At 42.0% G+C, this 21,791-nt stretch overlaps 1 protein-coding gene across 2 annotated transcripts; it reads right to left on the bottom strand.

Annotated features, from left to right (window-relative positions):
- Positions 1-1,516: 1,516 nt before the first annotated feature.
- HTATIP2 (HIV-1 Tat interactive protein 2) lies at positions 1,517-18,599 on the bottom strand. Of its 2 annotated transcripts, XM_060018606.1 has the most exons (7): positions 18,423-18,599; positions 17,897-18,092; positions 16,038-16,119; positions 15,678-15,754; positions 4,632-4,769; positions 2,462-2,523; positions 1,517-1,778 (listed from the first exon to the last, which is right to left on the bottom strand). In XM_060018606.1, the coding sequence occupies exons 1-7, from the start codon at positions 18,530-18,532 to the stop codon at positions 1,553-1,555; spliced, it is 891 nt and encodes a 296-aa protein (XP_059874589.1). In that variant the 5' UTR covers positions 18,533-18,599; the 3' UTR covers positions 1,517-1,552. The 2 variants fall into 2 exon arrangements, with proteins under 2 accessions (XP_059874589.1, XP_059874590.1); XM_060018607.1 differs by lacking the exon at positions 15,678-15,754 and having other exon boundaries at positions 16,012-16,119; positions 18,423-18,595.
- Positions 18,600-21,791: the final 3,192 nt, after the last annotated feature.

Here is a 21,791-nt window from a genome sequence, read left to right as displayed (position 1 = left end):
TCACCTAAACAAACAGGCTCTTCAGAGTCCAGCCCCAAAGGAACCCCTGGCAGGAGGAAGATGTTCCTTCCATCTCCTTCCTAAAGCCCACATTTCAAGTCCTCACCCCATCCTAAAATATGCCTCTTTCCTAGATGACTGACATTGGGAACGTCCAACCCCTTCTAAAGACAGACAGAAGACACACAGACACAGACACACACAGACACACACAGACACACACACACACACACACACACACACACTAAAGGAGTCCACTGAAGCTTGAAATTTATTACTTTGCTTCCCCCAGCACAGACGTTAAGACAAACTTCACTACTAGCCTTTGTTCCATGATGGAAATTAACAGAGTGTTCCTCTTGACTTTGACCCTTCCTTCTGCCTCTTCCTTTCCTTTTCCGTAGTTTTTAAAGTGAAGCACTTTGAGATATACATTTACTGGCTATGTGAACATTGTGTAGTTAATCATTAGAGGGATCCTAGACCAATGAAGAAACCCAAACATTTCTATTTTATTCATCCATGGCATGTACTGATCCAGTAACAATTAACTGGAACTTCCTGGAAATATACAGATACTGGATGCTCTTGCAGAGTAGTTAAAAACAGAAGCTATGGACTCAGGCTCACTTGGGTTAGAATCCTGGCTCTGCCATTTCCTAGCTTCAGGCTTCAGCTTTAAGCCCCTGGGCAAGGCATTTAACCACAGTGAGCCTCGGTTTCCCCACCTAAGATAGGGGGATGATAGTACTGCCTGTAAGAAGTATAAAGATTGTTTGGAGGGTTAAAGGACAGACATCATGTGTAAAAGCTGGCAATTAGCAAGCACTTGATATATATTAGCTGCTATTCTATAATCCCATTGGCCAAAATGCTGCATATTACCACAGATACTTGGGCATTTTCTAACAATCTAAGGGAACCCACGACTTGTCCATTTATTTTAATTCTTCTATTTAATTCTCCCATGAATTATATAAGCTCAGTTATATAATAACTTTTATTATATATTCTAAAGAAATAGTAAGGCACAATGTTCACTTACACAATTAACATGCAGTCAGCACTGGGTAACTCAGAGACACAAATGTCAACAATTTTTGTTCAGGACTCATCTGCATGATACATAAAGTTTTCACTGCTGCTGTGACTCTGCAGACAAGCTTTCAAAGCTGGCCTCCCCACCAGTGGCATCAGAACCATAAGAGAAGCTTAAATAAAACAACAGATTTCTGTCCCCATACCCCCAAAATTCTGACTGAGAAAGTTTGAGGTAGGGCCTATGAACCTCTCATTTCTGTGCCGAATACGAGACACTAGAGCACCAGGGAGCTGCTGGATCTCTATTTTTGAAAGGCTTCCCAGGGTAATGTCTACATATGTACAATCAGGCTCTAAAATGCTGATGCAGAGCACGATCATTTTTTGATTGGATCTGGGCGACTGAGAATAGTGAAACCACAGTTAAAGCACATGTGTTTTTTAGACCCCGAAATTACCGATTAGGTGATGGGTGTTGAGTTTGACAATAGAAAGCATTTCTCCAGTGTGGTCACGGCTTGAGAGAGCCATCAGCTTTCCCCAGGTCGTGGATGGCCTCGTTATCTAGCAGTTCCTTCTTCTTGTCACTTGGTCTCACTGCGTTGTTCAGCATTGCTCTAACCACAGTCATCACTGGCACAGAGTGACCGCTGGCCCAAGATTCTGGTAAGGAGCCAAAGAACTTCCTAATCAACCATTCACCTGGGCGAGATTCTTGCCTATCACATAATAGAACTCTAAAGAGAAAAAGAAGAGCAGAGGAGGAGATGGTAAATTGCATTCAGACCATACAGGATGTTATGGATTGAACTGTGTCCCCCCAAATTCATGAAGCACTAATCCCCAGTGGGATCGTATTTGAAGACACACCTCTAGGGAGGTAATTAAGGTTAAGTTAGGGCATAAGGATGGGACCCTAATCTGATAGGACTGGTGTCCTTACAGAAAAGGAAGAGATATCAGATATTTCTCTCTTTCTCTCCACTCACACAGAAGAAAGACCATAGGAGGACACAGAGAGAAGCAGCAATGAATCAACAAGCCAGAAGAGAGGCCTCACCCGACACTAACCCTGATGGCACTTTGACCTTGGACTTGACCTTGGCCTCCCCTTCTGCAGTGTTAGTGTTGTGGCAGCCCAAACACACTAATACAGTGCATAAATGGTTTTATTTGGGCACGAAGAGGATTTTAAAGAAGAAGGCAGCCAAGGCTACCCAGAAAATTTCAGACTATTCTGAACCTGGCACCACCAACCGTCTAGCCTTTCCTTCAAAGCTAAAAGTGGGTTCTTCAGAGAAGCAATCTCCCTCCAGCCAACTCTTTCATATCTTAGAAATTTGTCAGCCTCTTCAAATGAAAAACCAGCTTCTAGGGAATAACCAACAGTGGTGTACTCTTAGGCAGTAGGAATACTTACCCGGGCCTAAATATGGAGTAACGATCAAATTTTAACTCTTCAACCCTAGCTTCCACTTCTCCCTGTTAACCAAAAAAAAACATTTCTAGTATTTAATCAAGACCAACTTGCTGTAATGCTTAAGAGAGAATAACAAGAATAACTTGGGGTTTTGAAGACAATCTACTTCTGCAGGTCTCAAGACTAGTTAATATCCTCCCCTAGATTTTTAGATTCCAGAGAGTCTGGGAAGTTAAGGAAGAGATCAGTTAATCCTGATACGTAGTAGAGAGTGAAAAAAGATGCACCGAATGAGTAAATGGCTGCATGGTCAGTCCAGCCTGTCATGTGACCTACTGAAACAGATCCAGAGAGTGACATGTTAGGAGTTCAGCCATAAAAGAACTGTCCGTCACTCCAGAATCAGTGCTGCAGGCCAGGGGACCTTAACCTTTTTTGGCTTCCAGGTAGTTTCAGGAGGTCAGAAGAACCACAGACTCCCTTGTATTACTCACTTCCTAACAAAACCCACAACATTTCAAGAGACAGAGCATCTAGATGAGGCTTTAAATTAAATTTGTTGAACAATCCATGAATTTTCACGCCAGGCATCTCTATAAACAGAAATGCCAGAGAAGCTTGGCCACAGGGATGTTTAAAAGGCCTATGAACTAAGCAGCCTGCTCACCGCCGCCTTCTTGGCCTGTTCATACCATTCATTTGGCACTTAACCTACAGCACTGTATAATCTGCAGTAATACATTTTAATCAATATATTTAAAAAATACATTTTAATCAATGTATTAAAAAGCTTTTTTCAATGAATGATTTTTAATACATTCACAGAGAGTTGTCCCAGCTTCACCACAATCTAAATTTAGAATATTTCATCACCCCAAAAGAAACCCCGTACCAATTAGCACTCACTCCCATCCCCTCCCGCAAACCCTAGCCAACCATTAATCTTTCTGTCTCTAAAGATATGCCTATCCTGGACATTTCCTATAAATTAAGTCATGTAAGTTGTGGCCCTTTGTGACTGGCCTCCCTCATTCAGCATAATGTTTTCAACGTTCACCCATGCTATAATATGTCATTTCTTTTCATAGTTAAATCAATGTTATTTTGTAGGTATATGCCACATTTTTTTCATCCATGCTTCAGCTGATGGACATTTGAGTTGTTTCTACTCTTTGTCTATGATGAATAATGCTTCTATAAACATTCATATGTAAATTTTTATGAGGGTGCGTTTCTTAGTTGGTTTTTTACAAAGATGTGTTTTGTCTCTATTAGCAACATGTGTACAAGAGTACCAGGCTGAAACTGCTATTCTTAGAAAGGTCTGCTTGCCAGGTTGTCCTCTGGCCTGTGTCGGGGAACTCAGATTTTAGGAGTGTTCCCGTCATTAGCTAACTGATAAGGGTACTTTACTATGCCTAAACTATTTGTACAAACAATGTGGTTTATGCTGAACACTTGCTTTCCTTCTGGAAGTCTGTAATTTTTTTACGCTGAGGGTGCCTACGTGACTGACCCCCATCAAAATCCTGGACTCCTGAGCTCAAGTGAATTTCTCTGGTAGGCAATACTCATTGCTGGAGAAATGAAACACGTGTAACTCCACTGGCAGAAGACCCTTGGAAGCCTGAACCTAGATTCCTCCAGAGCTCACTCCATGTACTTCTTTTTCCCTGCACTGACTCTGCTTTATATTCTTTCATTGTAATACAACATGGCTGTGAAGATAACTATATGGCAGTCCTGGGAGGCCTTCTAGCGCATTCCCAAACTTGGGGCTGGCTTTGGGGATCCCCCCAAACAAGACTGTAATTCTTGAGGACAAGAACCATACCCAATAATAACATTTAATCTACTCTGGAAAAAGTATCACTGTCTCAAAGTCTCTTCTAATGCTAAGATTCTGGGCTGATCCTCAAGACCAGGGCTGCAACATCTCATTTTATGATGACTAGATAATCAACAGAGGGGAAGACACTGGAAATTATCTTTCAAATCACTCCTGTTTACTAAGTACATCTCTGCAAAAAAGCAGTCCGTGTAGTTATAAAAAAATGCATAATATAATGCATTTAATGCATTTTGGCATTACTTAGCATTTTGTATTATTTAGTATTGCCAATTAGCCAGGGTTCTCCAAAGTATACAAAAGATAGAAACATGCACAAACCTTGACTTGCAGATATAAAAAACTGCTTGACTTATCAGCTCCCTTAGAGGACAGCAAGTTGAAATGTTTGCACCCTCCAGCTTTTGCCAGCTCTGCAGACTTCAGGACGTAATCTCGATCAACACGAACAAATCCCTCCTAAGGGTGAAAAGGATGTGAGTTATTTCCCAAAAGCTGCGAGTTCATCTTAAAGATTACTTATCAGCTTGGGTGGCAGGTTAAGAGTCCTTGCGGGGGGGTGGGGGGGGGTGGACGAGGATGGGGATCCAAATAAAATGCATCCAAAACAACACGAATGTCAGGCTTAGACCCTGGGAATGACTCCAATATGATGCTCAGGATAGATGTACCAGCTTTAGTAGCAAGGCCAGACTGCAATGAAAAGACAAGGACAATGACACTGAAACACAGACACCAAGAAAATCTGCAAGGAGCAAAAGGAACAATAATATCAGGCTGAGAAACTGGGGTTTTTCATTGTTGTTTTTTTAATATTTATTTATTTATTAACTTGGCTGCACCAGGTCTTTAGTTGTGACATGCGGGATCTTTTTTGTGGCATGCAGAATCTTTAGTTGAGGCATGTGGGATCTTTAGTTGTGGCATGCGGGATGTAGTTCCCTGACCAGGGATCAAACACTGGCCCCCAGCACTGGGAGCACAGAATCTTAACCACTGGACCACCAGGGAAGTCCCTGAGAAACTGTTTTTAGTCTCACATTTCTTTGTCCTTAATCCTTCACAACCTTACCACCCTCTCTCTGTTTTCTCTATTTTTTTGTGTGTCAACTCTAACATAGCAGGGTCTCAAAGGGTGGCAGAGAACACTACCCACGCACTATGAGAACAAAGTCTATCTAATTTCCAATTTTTGTGTATGCTTTACAACATACTTCACACGTTAGTAAGGAGTGCATCTGCAAATTTTTTTTTACTGACAGGTATATAATCAAGAGTGTTTGGAGACCCCTGGTCTAGACTCAGTGCAGTGAGGGTAGCGGTTGGGTCTTCCCTAATTCACATCTCAGCATCAGTACATGCCCACCCAGCACATGGCAGGTGCTCCAAAAATATTTGAATGAATGAATAAAAGTCCAGCGAAAGCAGAGAAAAGGTAAATCCAATTAGGAAAAAAAAGAACTAAGTGGCAATCAAAGGAAGAGGGGAGAGGATGGTGCAAACAAGAGAATACAGACTGGTTCCAGGGCCTAAGTGAAGGATACCGGCCTGTACCCAGACTAGGGAATTCCATGTAGTAACAGCTTCTTGGGACCACCACGAAGTCTGGCATCCTCAAACTTGGTACAGCTGAAGAGCAGTCTAAAGTCTACTGAAGCTGAACTTCATGGGTACCCACAATTATATAATGAGGTTTCATATAATGAGGATTCCAAATCTGAAGACTGGATTACTGCCCCAGTGATTTTTTTTAAATTAAAAATCTGCCCTCTGGTAGTTACTGACCCTAAATGTTATATTTTGTATGGAGATATGTATCTTTCATAAGATAGATAGAAGGCACCTTAGGAAACATCACGCCTAACCCCCTCACTGTGGAGATGTGACAACAAGGTCCAGCGATCCAGGAACTACCGGCTAATGAGTGAGATAGCTGAGAGCAGAGCGCAAATTCCTGACTCTCTGAGCCGTGCTCCCCACGGTACTCACGTTCCTTCTTACCTCACACCATCACCAGCTAATAACAGAACTAATTCATAACTGTGGTAGGCAGAATAATGGCCCCTCAAAGATGTCCATGCCCTAATCCCCATACCTGTGAACGTGTTAGAGGCTACGTGGCCAAGGGGAATTAAGGTTGCAGGTGGAATTAAGGCTGCTAATCAGCTGACTTTGAAAAAGGTTATTCTGTAGTATCCAACTGGGCCCAATGTAATCACAAGAGTCCCTAGAGTGGAAAAGGGAAGCAGAAAAGGAGGCTGGAGTTAGGCAACGTGAGTAGCACTTGATCCCCCATTGCTGGCCTTAAAGATGGAGGAAGGGACCATGAACCAAGATATGCAGGTGGTCTTTAGAAGCCAGAAAAGGTAAAGAAAATGGATTCTCCCCTAGAGCCTACAGAGGGAAATCAGCCCTGTCAACACCTTGATTTTATCTCAGCAAAGTCCACATTGGACTGCTAACCTATAAAACTGTAAGATGATAAACTTATGTTGTTTTAAGCCACTAAATTTGAGGCAATTTGTTACAGCAGCAATAGGAAACTAATACAGAATTCAATTCTAAAACAAGGGGCCCAAGCAAACTTCTCAAACTTTGTATTGAAGTAGATCATAAAAGTAAATATATTCTAAGCATCGAGCTGGCTATATAAGCTGTTCATAAACTAATAAATATCTTCTGCAACCAGCTCCCAGATCCAGAAATAGAGCACCACCGTTACCCCAAAAGCCTGTCTCGTCCTCTCTTCTTATCACTTATGGAGCATTTTTAACGATGTCCACGACCTGCAGGGTACTGTTGTTCCTCTTTCTTTTTTTTTAGATAATATAAACTTAACTCTTAGCCGGGAATCATCCCCATCTGCTTCTGTGTTGTAGACTTTGACATTCCATCCTAATAACGGACTCAGCAACCTGTCCTACACACTGATTGAAACTCATGTTGTTGCTTTCTTAAATCAGTGTGCAGCAAACCAGTTTTAATACTCAGCACATCCTGGGAGTGGGCTGTGATTGATCTCCTCAGAGTCATTCTCTGGATTGAGATTTTTACATGTGCTCAAGATGTGCCAAGAAAAACAACCCAAAACGACTTTAAAAAATTCTAAAACACTCTATTTGTCTTCCACATCTATTTTCTTCCCCTCACTCCAATTCACCAGAACTCTGATTTTGATAACAGGTTCATTATTCCCAATAAAATTACATCGTTGACTAGTGAAATAAATTCCTTTCTGTTGCTGCTGCTGGTTTAGCACTATTTCTTGGAAGGATTACTAGAGTTGTCTCTGTTAAAATGTTTCTTCTTTCATCGGTGTCTTTAAAAATACGGGAAAGCTTCAGCCAATCACAAGGCTCTAGACCGACGCTGTCCCTCTCACTTAATCCTGGGCCAGTAAAGGGATAATTTGATTAAACTGAGACCCCAATTTATCTGGCTTTAGTTCTGGATCAACCACTCCTTAATAGAGTCCTGCAGTCTCCAATTGTTTGATGAAAATTAAAGTGACATAAATACCATGGGACTTTTACAATCTGATTAGTCAGCTAAGGCACATCAATACCACCCCAGCCATCAGCCTCTGGCGTCCCTCCTTTCACCCGCCTGGCAAAGGACTGACAACGGCTCCGGGCAGGACGAGCACCCACGCTGCTACAGAGACCCTCACACTTAGCCCATCATCCCTGCTCAATGGGTCCTGTCGACAAGGTGCCCATACCTTTCTTCACTGCTGTTCTCTGGACAAAGCTCAATACTGTTTTATTAGCAATCAATGGCTGTTAATCCAAAACGATTTCACAAATCCTCTGAGCCCTCAAGCTGATTATAAATACGCATCATTCCAAGCCCACAAACTTTGAATTTCACTTCCCCCGCCCTGATGCGTGGCCTTTTAACTGGTGAATGAAACTCAAAAGCAAAGGGGTCAATGGCTTTCAAGGACTCAGAAGCCAAACTTAAACGTGGATCCCGGACACTTACTCAGAGATACCGACACACACTGATTTTCTCTGGAGTGAGGAAGACTCCCTTTGTAGATAGAAAGGAGCTATCTTTAAGATATTATTAAACCCTTTCTTGTTCTCTAGCAGCTCAAATAAAAGAATAGAAAAACAAACTAAAACAAGCTACTCCATATCCCAGAAACATAATTTTCAGAAAAACCATATTTAGTTTCCCCAACCATATGGCAGAAAAAAAGATGTCTCTTCTGAGAGAATTAAGTCCATTATGTCTTTGTGTCTTTATGATTCCACAGTTGGTGTGTTTTACTCTAAGACAGGAATCAGAGTCCTTCTAGAAAAAGGAAATGATTAAATAAATTCCCACTATAAATTTCCTTTCCCAGCACCTGCTCGAAAAAATAAACACAATATACTGATATGACACAGCAGAGATGTCTTCATGGGCTCTACAAACATCTAGGTAGACAAATTCTCTAATTACTCTTTATTTTAAGTCTTATGAAAATCCAAAGCTACTAAGTATTCCTTCTAATATTCTTTACCAATGCCTGCAAACTGGGAACACTGTGGCTTAAGAACACCTCATCCTGATAAGGTATTTCAGCATTGACAAGCAAGCAGGCAGGAATGAGTCAAGGTCAACAAGACCCTTTTCCAAGAAGGGAGGATTTCATTCCGCAAAGGGTCCCACTTGGCCATATTTCTGCTTCAGATTCTTTCTCCTTCACTCCCTTTTCAATTCAACCCTATAAATTAGACTAGAAAACAGAGACACTGACAAACAACAAATGGTATGACCTGAGACCCCATTTATTTGTGTCCTGGAGGGCACGTCTATATTTGATGTACAGAGGGGGAACCAAGATCTTGGTTAGAGAAAGAGCTCTGGATAGAAAAATAAAACCTTATAGATGCAGAGGATTCCTGAGTCAATCTCTATGTTATCACACATTTTTTCCCATTTGGGGCATTCCTTTCTTTCTGTTTTGAAAGTCAGAGAGTTCTGCAGGCCAAAGGGGCTTCGGTGGTCACCACCCTCTCAGCACAGACAAGGAGACAGGGGCCCACAGAAGCTAACCAGCATACCCAAGGTCCCACAGCCATTTGGTACCCAAACAGAGGCTATGATCTGGGTCTCACGAAACGTCTGGGACCTCACCACTTCATAAGCCCCCTCCTAGACATCAAATAAAATAGTATAGGTGACAACAGGGGTTGGCAAACTTTCCCTATAAACGGTGAGATAGTAAATATTTTCAAATTTGCAGGCCTCTATTGCAATTACACAGCTCTGCCATCATTGTGCAAATGTAGCCACTAATAATATATAAAGTAATGAGAATGTTCCAATAAAACTTTATTTATGGATACTGAAATGTGAATTTCTTATATGCTCATGTGTCATGACACATTAGTCCTCTTTGGAAATTTTTAACCATTTAAAAATATAAAAACATTCTTACTACCACTGATGAATATAGATGCAAAATCCTCAACAAAATACTAGCCAACAGAATCCAACAACACACTGAAAGGATCATATACCATGATCAAGTGGGATTTATCCCAGAGATGCAAGGATTCTACAATATATGCAAATCAATCAGTGTGATACACCATATTAACAAACTGAAGAATAAAAACCATATGATCATCTCAATAGATGCAAAAAAAGCTTTTGACAAAATTCAATACCCATTTATGATAAAAACTCTCCAGAAAGTGGGCATAGAGGGAACCTACCTCAACATAATAAAAGCCATATACGACAAATCCACAGCAAACATCATTCTCAATGGTGAAAAACTGAAAGCACTTTCTCTAAAATCAGGAACAAGATAAGGATGTCCACTCTCGCCACTATTATTCAACATAGTTTTGGAAGTCCTAGCCACAGCAATCAGAGAAGAAAAAGAAATAAAAGGAATACAAACTGGAAAAGAAGAAGTAAAACTGTCACTGTTTGCAGATGACATGATATATACAGAGAATCCAAAAGATGCCACCAGAAAACTACTAGGGCTAATCAATGAATTTGGTAGAGTAGCAGGATACAAAATTAATGCACAGAAATCTCTTGCATTCCTATACACTAACAACGAAAGATCAGAAAGAGAAATTAAGGAAACAATCCCGTTAACCATTGCAACAAAAAGAATAAAATACCTAGGAATAAACCTACCTAAGGAGGTAAAAGACCTGTATACAAAAAACTATAAGACACTGATGAAAGAAATCAAAGATGACACAAACAGATGGAGAAATATACCATGTTCTTGGATTGGAAGAATCAATACTGTGAAAATGACTATACTACCCAAAACAATCGACAGATTCAATGCAATCCCCATCAAATTACCAGTGGCATTTTTTACAGAACTAGAACAAAAAATCTTAAAATTTGTATCAAGACACAAAAAACCCCGAATAGCCAAAGCAGTCTTGAGAAAGAAAAATGGAGCTGTAGGAATCAGACTCCCTGACTTCAGACTATACTACAAAGCTACAGTAATCAAGAGAGTATGGTATTGGCACAAAACAGAAATATGGATCAATGGAACAGGATAGAAAGCCCAGAGATAAACCCATGCACCCATGGTCAACTAATCTATGACAAAGGAGGCAAGGATACACAACGGAGAAAAGACAGTCTCTTCAATAAGTGGTGCTGGGAAAACTGGACAGCTACATGTAAAAGAATGAAATTAGAACACTCCCTAACACCATACACAAAAATAAACTCAAAATGGATTAGAGACCTAAATGTAAGACTGGACACTATAAAACTCTTAGAGAAAAACATAGGAAGAACAGTCTTTGACATAAATCACAGCAAGATCTTTTTTGATTCACCTCCTAGAGTAATGGAAATAAAAACAAAAATAAACAAATGGGACCTAATGAAACTTAAAAGATTTTGCAAAGCAAAGGAAACTACGAACAAGTTGAAAAGACAACCCTCAGAATGGGAGAAAATATTTGCAAACGAATCAACGGACAAAGGATTCATCTCCAAAATATATAAACAGCTCATGCAGCTCAATATCAAAAAAACAAACAACCCAATCAAAAAATGGGCAGAAGAGCTAAATAGACATTTCTCCAAAGAAGACATACAGATGGCCAAGAAGCACATGAAAAGCTGCTCAACATCACTAATTATTAGAGAAATGCAAATCAAAACTACAATGAGGTATCAGCTCACACCAGTTAGAATGGGCATCATCAGAAAATCTACAAACAACAAATGCTGGAGAGGGTGTGGAGAAAAGGGAACACTCTTGCACTGTTGGTGGGAATGTAAATTGATACAGCCACTATGGAGAACAGTGTGGAGGTTCCTTAAAAAACTAAAAATAGAACTCCCATATGACCCAGCAATCCCACTACTGGGCATATACCCTGAGAAAACCATAATTCAAAAAGAGTCATGTACCACCATGTTCACTGCACCTCTATTTACAATAGCCAGGACATGGAAGCAACCTAAGTGTCCATCAACAGATGAATGGATAAAGAAGATGTGGCACATACATACAATGGAATATTACTCAGCCATAAAGAGAAACGAAATTGAGTTATTTGTAGTGAGGTGGATGGACCTAAAGTCTGTCCTACAGAGTGAAGTAAGTCAGAAAGAGAAAAACAAATACTGTATGCTAACATATATATATGGAATCTTAAAAAAATAAATAAATAAATAAGTTCTGAAGAACCTAGGGGCAGGACAGGAATAAAGGCACAGACGTAGAGAATGGACTTGAGGACACGGGGAGGGGGAAGGGTAAGATGGGACGAAGTGAGAGAGTGGCATGGATATATATACACTACGAAATGTAAAACAGATAGCTAGTGGGAAGCAGCCACATAGCACAGGGAGATCAGCTCGGTGCTTTGTGACCACCTAGAGGGGTGGGATAGGGAGGGTGGGAGGGAGGAGATATGGGGATATATGTATAGCTGATTCACTTTGTTATAAAGCAGAAACTAACACACCATTGTAGAGCAATTATACTCCAATAAAGATGTTAAAAATAAGAACTTTAAAGTGGAAAAAAAAAAAAGACACATGCACCCCAATGTTCACTGCAGTACTATTTACAATAGCCAGGACATGGAAGCAACCTAAATGCCCATCGACAGACAAATGGATAAAGAAGATGTGGTATATAAATACAATAGAATATTACTCAGCCATAAAAAGGAAAGAAATTGGGTTATTTGTAGAGACATGGATGGATCTAGAGACTGTCATACAGAGTGAAGTAAGTCAGAAAGAGAAAAACAAATATTGTATATTAACGCATATATGTGGAACCTAGAAAAATGGTACAGATGAACCTTTTTGCAGGGCAGAAATAGAGACACAGATGTAGAGAACAAACGTATGGACACCAAGGGGGGAAAGTGTGTGGGGTGGTGGTGGTGGGATGGATTGGGAAACTGGGATTGATATATATACACTAATATGTCTAAAATAGATAACTAATAAGATCCTGCTGCATAAAAAAATAAATAAAATAAAATTCAAAAGAAAAAGAACTTTAAAAAAATAAATAAATAAAAAATTAAAATACAAAAACATTCTTAGCTCACGGGCTGTTCAAAAACAGGCAGGCTGTATTTGGCCCACAGTCTGTAGTTTACAAGCCCCTGGATTATAAGAGTGTATCATTTGAATCAGAGGCCACGAGACTTTAATGATGCCTAATAAGTGTGACAATGGCTGCATTCATCACATTAATGGCATCGTCCACTCAACAGACTACAAGAGCCTGGACTTCTGGAGCCTGTGCCTACCAGGTGAGGAGACAAATGAAAAGGTGAAACTAAATCACACCCCCTCAAACTCACTAACCAAATCCTTCTCTTAATAAGGGGAAAGCACCATTCTCTGGCCCCTGTGTGAGGTTTTGCTCCTCACTTATGGCCCATGTAGATCTGGTTTTCAAAGGGTATTTCAACTTTCAGTAGTACGTAAGTTACTTACCAAAGCAAGGTGAAGGCTATCTGGGACAACAGTACCTGGAAACCCAGCAGGCGAAGAGGACTAATACTGTCTAACGCATCCAGAAAGCAGGTCCAACAAGAAGAAAAGGTTGGCTGCATCAGAATCCCCCAGGAAGCATGTTAAAAATAGGCTTCCAACCTTAGAGATTCTGCTCCAGTAGATCTGGATTAGGGCCAAGTCACAGTCACTGCATTCATTAGACAACTATGGCTTGTGAATGTGAAAAGAAAGATTAGCATCTAACCAGCTACTGCTAAAGAAAATGGTTTTCCAAACAGCTGAAGAAAGCTAACAGACCTATCCCTAGCACCAGTGTCAAAAGAAATCTGGGTAGACTGAATTTTATGGGTTGCAATGTTACCCCCTCAAAATTCCTGTGCTGAAGTCCTAACCTCCAGTACCTCAGAATGTGACCTTATTTGCAGATGTAATTAGTTAAGATGAGGTCATTCCAAGTAGGGTGGTTCTTAATCCAGTTTGACTAGTGTTGTTATAATAAGGAGAAATTTGGACATAGCCACAGGCACGTAGGAAAAACACCATGTGAAGAGACACAGAGAGAAGGCAGCCATCTACAGGTCAAGGAGAGAAGCCTGGAAAAGATCCTTCCCTCTCAGCCCTCAGAAAGAACCAATCCTGACAACACCTCCACCTCAGACTTCTAGCCTTGGGAACTGTGAGACAGAAACCGTCTGTTGTTTAAGCCACCTTGATTATGCTTTTTTGTTATAACATCCATCCCCAGCAAATTAAACTGAAGGTCATAGGGAAATAAGCAGGCTACTCATAGGATTTCAACAATGAGACAGAAACCCTGAATTTCTTGAAGTTGCTAAAGTAAAATGCGGGCTGCTCCAGTTACAAAACAGCTACAGAATGACACTAGGCTTGCCACCAGCTTTGCAATACCCATCTGATGCTCCCTTTTTTTTACAGAGAACGCTGCTCACCAGAATACCAGGTGGAGTGAGCTTGGAAATCCACACACCCTCCCCCCGCTCAAACAACTATTATTACCTAGCCACTTGTGAACTGTCACCTCTTTTAAACTGCCTGAAGTTATCACAACCTCCAAACTTCATACTGCATCCAATCTAAATCACCTTCAAATTAAAAAAAAAAAAAAAAAAAGACTTTCTGGAGGAAATGTCAGCTTATTTTCTGTCACTATCCTCTTAAACCATTTAAGCTCTAACTTATTTCTGAGATTATACTTGGTTTACCAGTCTTTTCTCTTGCTTACTCGTTAATTACTTTTATCTTTCCAAACTGATTTTGGAGCACAAAAGGTATTTAGTTTCCAGGTGGAGAACCAACTCCATCTCAAAAAATATTCTGGATAGGGAAGACATCCAACTCCTCTGATTAAAATTGCATTACGTGATTTGGATGCAACAAAGCAATTTAGACTTTCCCCTGGAGCGCCCTATAATGAGATTTGCCTTATGTCATGAAAATCAACTGCTCTATGCCTAATGCAGTAGTGTTCTTATTTTGCTGAGTCACCACCAAAGTCAGGTTGGCACTTGAGACAATGTAACCTGCAGTGTACTAGAACAAAAGTTTTTCAATGCTGTCAGAGGGCACATGCCTTGTGACTGTCCCTGGGACAGAAAAGACTGCAGGAGCTGATCAGCAGGAAAATGACCCTTCCTAGGCGAGATAATGTGCCAATTCCCGGGAGAGTCAACTTCTCGATAATCCACACTTCCCAGAACAGAGCTCAAAACTCAGATGTGTTCCCACGGGCGCATGGTAGAACTACAGAAGATTTGGAAATTTGTCCCTACTGAAAGCATAAATAGAATTACTCTTTGGATCACCAGAAAGCCCAGAGAAATACATCTGAGCCTAACTCCTTGGTTGGTATAAACCAATAGTTCTGTGCTCTCCAAATGATTCTGATGCATGGGCCTGTTTATAAACCTATGGTAAGCCCCCATGGCAGCATCATGGTTCTGCATGTTTAAAAGACATGTTTAACTCCAGCAAGTAAATTTTGTCAAAGGGATAAACTATAGTCAAGGTATAAATTAAATAAGATGTACGTATTAAAACTTGCCCAGGACCTACATAGTAAGCTATGATTTCTAACTATGTAGTAAAATTTGACTTCTATACAGAGGCCGAAGCAATTTAGAACATCATTAAAAAAAGAATACAATGTGTGTTAGGACAGTTCTGCGTCAGTTAAGGCTGAATCACCATTGGGGTTGAATCATCGCTGGAGGCTGAGTCATCACCGGAGGCTAGCTGAATCGTGCCTCTGTTCTGATGTTCTAGCCCAGAAGTTTAAAGCTTGGCATGAAAACAGGTTGAAGCAAATCACTCAAGTGAGAGAGAATGCTTTAAGTTTAAGACATTTATAAAGAAACCAAAATAACTTACTGCTAAGAGCATGAGCCAGTTACTTTTACTCAGACATAATGGTTTGCGTAAGTCAGGGCAAGTAGTGACCACGATATCTGCAAAAGGCAAGACCATGTAAATATTTATGACATCTCCAGCACACAGGCCTGAACTCAAGGATTATGCTGAAGGAAAGATGAACTTATAAGTACTATTCAAAGTATAGCAAAGGCTAGGGCAGTATATGGAATCTTAAATGATAAGAGCTAATTTACACTTAAGCACAGCAAATATAAAGCAAAAGAGGGAGCAAGAATGGAATCTGCGACATTACTGACCAGAGAAAGGGGAAAAGGGTAGATTCCTTCCTTACCGCCCCAGCTTTCTTTCTGGTGGTACCTAGGCAACAGAATCCAACATCATGACCTTGAAAGGCAGAAGCGTAGTCATCCAGTTTCTCAAAGTCCACTACTTCTTGATTCTAGACAACAAAGACATAGTTGTATATGACTTGATGTTATTAAAACAAAACAAAAAAACAGACAAAAATACCCCCTCTAGATTTAAAGAATGACAGAACATTACTAAAGAGTCCACCCACTTAACATCAAATTTTGCAAGCTCATTTTCTCCCACCAAAAAGCAATTAATCTGAATTCAAAAATCAACAATGTACTTATATGTCCACAGTACACACAATTGGACTAGGTGTGATCTAGATCTCTAAAGTCAGGTTCAATTATAATTTTCTCTCTGGAAAAATAAAAGACCTGTCTGTATACTACCAGGAGAAATACCAATGAGGTATAATGTTGGGGAAGGAAATGGTGTTTGGAGTCTCAAAACCTAGGCTTGAGTCTTGGGTCTGCTACTTACTAGGCATGTTAATAATCTTGGCCAAGTTACTTATATGTCTCAGTTTCTTCAGCAGTAAAATGTGAATGATAATCTTTCCCTCAGTCTACACCACGACCCACCTGCATTAGAATCAGTCAGCAGGTGCTTGACAAAAAGGCATATTCCTAGGTCTCACACCAATACTCCTGAATCAGAAACTGCACTTTTAATAAGCACCCTCGGTAATTCTCATGCCCATGGAAATTTAAGAACCTCCATCTAACCTCTTAGTTTGTTGTGAAGCTTAAAAAAGAAAAGTTTGGGAAGTTCCCATCATTCAGGACTTTAAATAAAACGTTGCTTTCCCTCTCTACCACTGACTCTTTCAAAAGCATTTTCCTGGCACCATACACAATGCTGAAGAAACGTATGTTTACAAAAAGTGCCTGACCAAAAGAGGCACCACCAAAACTCAACTGTCAAAGCACAGAACTCGATTTCAGTTTCTAACGACCAGAGGTGTCTGACATGCCCCCATGAAGCCAGACGATGAAGATCACGTATTACCTGCCTAAGTCTGAACAAAGATGTCCATTTTAACAGAAAAGTCCTGAGGGACCAAAGACATATGCAAAATGACCTGATCATGGACCTGCAGGGGTCATGAACATTTATTTGTGAGACCGTTTGTTATTTGGAATGTTCTACCTGTGGGTCCAGGTTGCGGGGGGGCGGGGGGCAGTCTCAGAACTTCACTATAGTTTAATTTACTGCAGTTCACAAATAACTCCATTTGCAAGGGGAAAGAAATCTCCACCAAGCTCAGGTTTCAAATATTTAGGGGATTAACACCAGACTGAAGTCTGGTCTGTCAGTGGTTTAAACACGAAAAGTGTAAGTGACAGGAAAGGGACTATTCCACTTACAGACACAAGCCTGCAGCCCTGAGACAGGGCAAATTCTTGTAGGTGAATAACCCCACCTCCCAGTGCCATAGACCTTTCCCCCTCTGCAAAGCTATTTCTGATTCGCTAACTTTAGTGTGTAGTGGACAGGTAGACAAAACAAGCAATGGGGTTGAGAAAATTACCCAAGGTCACAGGGCTTTTTTTCTAGAAGCCAGCTTAAAGGACCCTGGAAGCATGGCTCTTCTCTGTCTCCCTAGACCCCCTTACACTTAGGCCCCATTTTATGGGGGCAAAGCCTGAGAGAAGGGCTTTGTCCAAGGCCTGGCAGTGAGGGGGAGGCCCACCTGGACCTACAATCCAGCTTCCAGTAAGGCCTCTCACAGACCAATCGTGGTCACGCGCTGAACACCTCCTGCCGCCACTGCAGGGCAATGTTCAGCCTCGCAGCATAAAATATGCTCACTCTGAAGAACCACTGCGGGTACATTTTTGAGTCCCAGCTCAAATACCCACCACGTTTTTATACGCTTCCTCGTCGAAGGTGAGCTTCCTCCGGCCAATCAGCGTGACTTTGGAAAACAGGCCCTGCTCCAGGATTTCTTTCAAGAGCACTCTGCCGGTTTCCCCGCTGGCACCCAAAATAAAGACGGATTTATTCTGCATCCTGAAGTCTTCCCGAAGCCTCGGTAGCGCTTCTGTCTCGGCCATGCTACAGAAATAACATTAACAGGTGCTGGTCTCGGGATATTTAAAGGGACAGCCGTGCTTACCCTGGGAACAAAGGTTATTTGTTCTGGAGGAAGATACGGTTATTCTCTGCAGTCTGGGCGCGGGGGAAAGTGCAGAGTCACCCTCAGGGCGGGGCGCCGTATTGGTTACCCGCTTCTGAGCCAACCCACACCTTGGAAGGGGCTGGAACAGGGAATGCGCCCGGGTACCAGGAGGCCTCGTTCCCCCACGGTGTCCCCGACTCCGGCCCCTTCTGCCTTGGCCCGCAGGGGCGCGGAGCCCAGCTTGGTCCCTCACGCGGAGGGTTTACCTGGAGCCGGCCCCCGGCCCCGCGTCCTCAGGCTGCAGCAGGAGCAGCGCGACCACCAGCGCCGCCGCCGCCGCCGCCAACGCAGCGCTCAGGGCTGCGGGCCGGGACATCCGGCCATCCCTCCGCTCAGGCGCTTTCCTCCCCTCGCCCGACTCTGCGGGGCCCCTCCCCGGTCCGCGCCTATCCGACTTCATCTTCCGGGTGACTTTGCTCTATCGCTGCTCACCCCGCCCACAGGGGCGGGATGTGGAGGGGTGGCCCGCCCGTGGACCAGAGGGTGCCTGGGCGCCGGCGTGGGGGGCCCAGAGCACGTGCGCAGCACCAGGCTAGGTAGGAAAATGGGAGACCACCTCCTAAATATCGGAAATCACCGGAACCTTCTCCCTGGCGTTCTTCCTCACCACCTGGGCTGTTCTCGCCCTCATCCAAGGCCTCAGCCAATAGACTTGATCTTCGTTGATCTCTTTCTAAAACCTGTAATGTCAACTGTGTGTTGGACATCTTCATCTTGAATTCACCACATCAAAACGTAACCCTTCCCTTCTAACCACCCCAAACAGCAATAAACAGTCTACTCCTTGCCTCTCTTCAGTGTCACTGTCCCTATTCGTCCGCACAATCTTCATTCACCCCTTCTCTCTCAAGTCAGAAATTCGGGCTGTCACCTTTGACTCCTTTCTCCGCCTTACCACATTCTAGATTAATCACCAAGGCCTACTATCTTCTCTGCCTTTCAAATATTCTCTCATGTAATTCAAGTTCTCTCTGTATCTCACCAGTACAACTGGTTTCCCCGCTCAGGTTCTAGATGGTTGAGCCAGGGCAACCTTCCACACCTGATCTCCTGTTCACTCTCCAGGACCAGGATTGTGGTTTAGAACATAACTATCTACACTGGGCCTATCCTGGATCCTGAAAGTCCTGGAGAGGAGTTAGGATCACACGCCAGAATCTGAACAACACAGATAGTGTTGTGGACAGTGGTCATTTTTGACTGCCCAGCATTCAAACATATCATTATAGGGAATTCCAAAATAAGTGGGAGACAGGGCCCTACCTGCCACTCTAGAAGCGAAGTGAAATATGTTCCGCCTCCCAACTCCCAGAAAATTATTATATGTAGGTGAGATCTAGACTCAGCCAATCAGACACTCTCATCCAGGTTTTTTTACTTTGGGGGGCGTAATAAAAAGACGCAGTGGAAAACCGAGATAGAGTTTGGTTGGGTGGAGCAAAGATACAGGATAATGGCATCGTGGGATCTGCCAGTGATCTGATTATCTGTTTCTGTTTTGCTTCCTTTAATTCCTGCCTGTTTTCAAAGCCTGTTTGTTATACTTCCTGTTATTCCTGCAATAATTTCATTTTCTGCTTAAGCTACTTTCTGTTGCTTGCAGTCTAAAACCTTGACTGATACAGAGCAGAGTGGTTTGTTCCACATTGGCCTGCCACAGTGCCTGAACTCTTCCCTTTGAGCTCCTAACGATTTTCTACTAAAATGCAGCTGAAAATCTTGTCAGCTAACACTGTCTCAAGAATTCATTCATCAAATCTGTTGCACTGATTTTCTTTTTTAAAAAGTTGTAGCATAATTAATATACGATAAAATGCATGGGGGCTTCCCTGGTGGCACAGTGGTTGAGAGTCCACCTGCCAATGCAGGGGACATGGGTTCGTGCCCCGGTCCGGGAAGATCCCACATGCCGTGGAGCGGCTAGGCCCGTGAGCCATGGCCGCTGAGCCTGCGCGTCCGGAGCCTGTGCTCTGCAACGGAAGAGGCCACAACAGTGAGATTCCTGAGTACCGCAAAAAAAAAAAAAAAAAAAAAAAAAGCACGGATGCAAAAGGTTCAGTTCCATGATTTTAAACAATTGCGCATACACCTAGGTAATCACCACCTAAAACAAGATACAGAACATTTCTTTCACCCCAGAAAGTGCCTTCAATCCCTCCACGTCCCAGAGGCAACCACCTTCTGATCTATCAATACAGATTAGTTTTGCCTGTTATAGAACTTCACTAAATAGAATCATACAGCATGTACTTTTGTGTCTCCAGTATGTTTTGCTCAAAATAATGTTTTTAAGATTCATCCCTACTGTTTATAGGGCTGCGTTATGACCTTCATGGGTCCTAGGGACTTCATGGGCCCCTTCCTTCATAAAAAATAAAATTTAAAATGTATCTCTTATAACTGTGTTACTATGACAAATATATCCGTCTTAAATAATAAAATATTTTCTTCAACCTAAAAGTTCATTTTTTCCTTCTAATTTTAAAAGAAATTAAAACATTTTCACGGGCCTGGGCTCTGTGCCTACTATGCTGAATGGGTAAGTGAACGCTGGTTGATGTATAAGCAGTTTGTTCAGTTTTATTGCTGAGCAGCCGTCCAGTGTATGACTATCCCAACATGATTAATCATTCTCGTATGGATGGATATTTAGTCTGTTTCTTGTTTTTTGCTCCTATGACTAAGGTTCCCATGAACTTTCTTGTACCAGTGGACATATGTTTTCATTACTCTTAGGTTAATACCTAGGAGAGGAATGACCAAAGAGCTCGCTAAGGTGGGTGCACTATTTTATTCTCCAACCCACTTGGTATCAATCAATGGTGAAAATCAATCTTGGTAATTTTAGTCATTCCAGTGGATGGTAAGTGGTCAAATGGCTCATCTTTCTTTTAGCAACAGAGTCCTGAGTTTTATCAGACCACGTGGCTGACTATTTACATTCTATATTTCCCAGCATCACTTGCAAGCTGATGTGACCATGTGACGATGTTTTAGCCAATGAGCTGCAAGCAGAGATAATATGTGCATATTTGAATCACATTTTAATAAGAAAGCTACCTGCTTTCCCTTCCCTTTCCTCCATTCCTTAGGCCAGGATGTGAATGCGGTACAAGTGAGCCAGCTCTGACCATGTGGAGAAAGACACCCTAGAGGATGTCAGAGTAAGAAGCTGGAACCCGAGTCCCTGGATGACTTCATAGAACAGAGCTGCCTACCTACCCTGCACTGTCCACCCCCCTCTGGGCTGTGAGAGAGAAGTCAACTTCTGTCATGTTGGAGCCACTGTAATTGTGTCACCGCAGCTTAGCCAGCATTTTGCCTAATATAAGATGCTTTTAGTCAATCTTGTCAATGGATACTTACTGATTCTCTAATGTGAGCTAAATACTGTGGTAAGGACTATAGATTTTTCCAGGATGAATCAGATACCAGATAAACGTACTCTCACCTGAGACGGCAAGTTATGAATACTTGGGGAGCTAAATAAAAGTACAAGTTAACATTATCCAACATCTCCCAAACTTTCATAGGGTAACACATGCTAAATGCCAAATGAGTGGACAGACAAGGGA

The sequence above is a fragment of the Delphinus delphis genome, chromosome 8, assembly GCF_949987515.2.
Source record: "Delphinus delphis chromosome 8, mDelDel1.2, whole genome shotgun sequence".
Taxonomy (NCBI): Eukaryota; Metazoa; Chordata; class Mammalia; order Artiodactyla; family Delphinidae; genus Delphinus; species Delphinus delphis.
Note: the sequence above shows the minus strand (reverse complement) of the source record. Positions and strands in the feature narration are given on the sequence as shown.

What these genes read in the sequence shown, in the direction of transcription:
- HTATIP2 (XM_060018606.1), bottom strand. Translation starts at nt 18,532, where the DNA reads ATGTCCCGGCCCGCAGCCCTGAGCGCTGCGTTGGCGGCGGCGGCGGCG. An exon ending in GGGCCGGGGGCCGGCTCCAG is followed by an intron (nt 18,093 to 18,422) that starts GTAAACCCTCCG and finishes TTATTTCTGTAG; the next exon opens with CATGGCCGAGACAGAAGCGC. An exon ending in TTTTATATCTGCAAGTCAAG is followed by an intron (nt 2,524 to 4,631) that starts GTTTGTGCATGT and finishes TTTGGTTAACAG; the next exon opens with GGAGAAGTGGAAGCTAGGGT.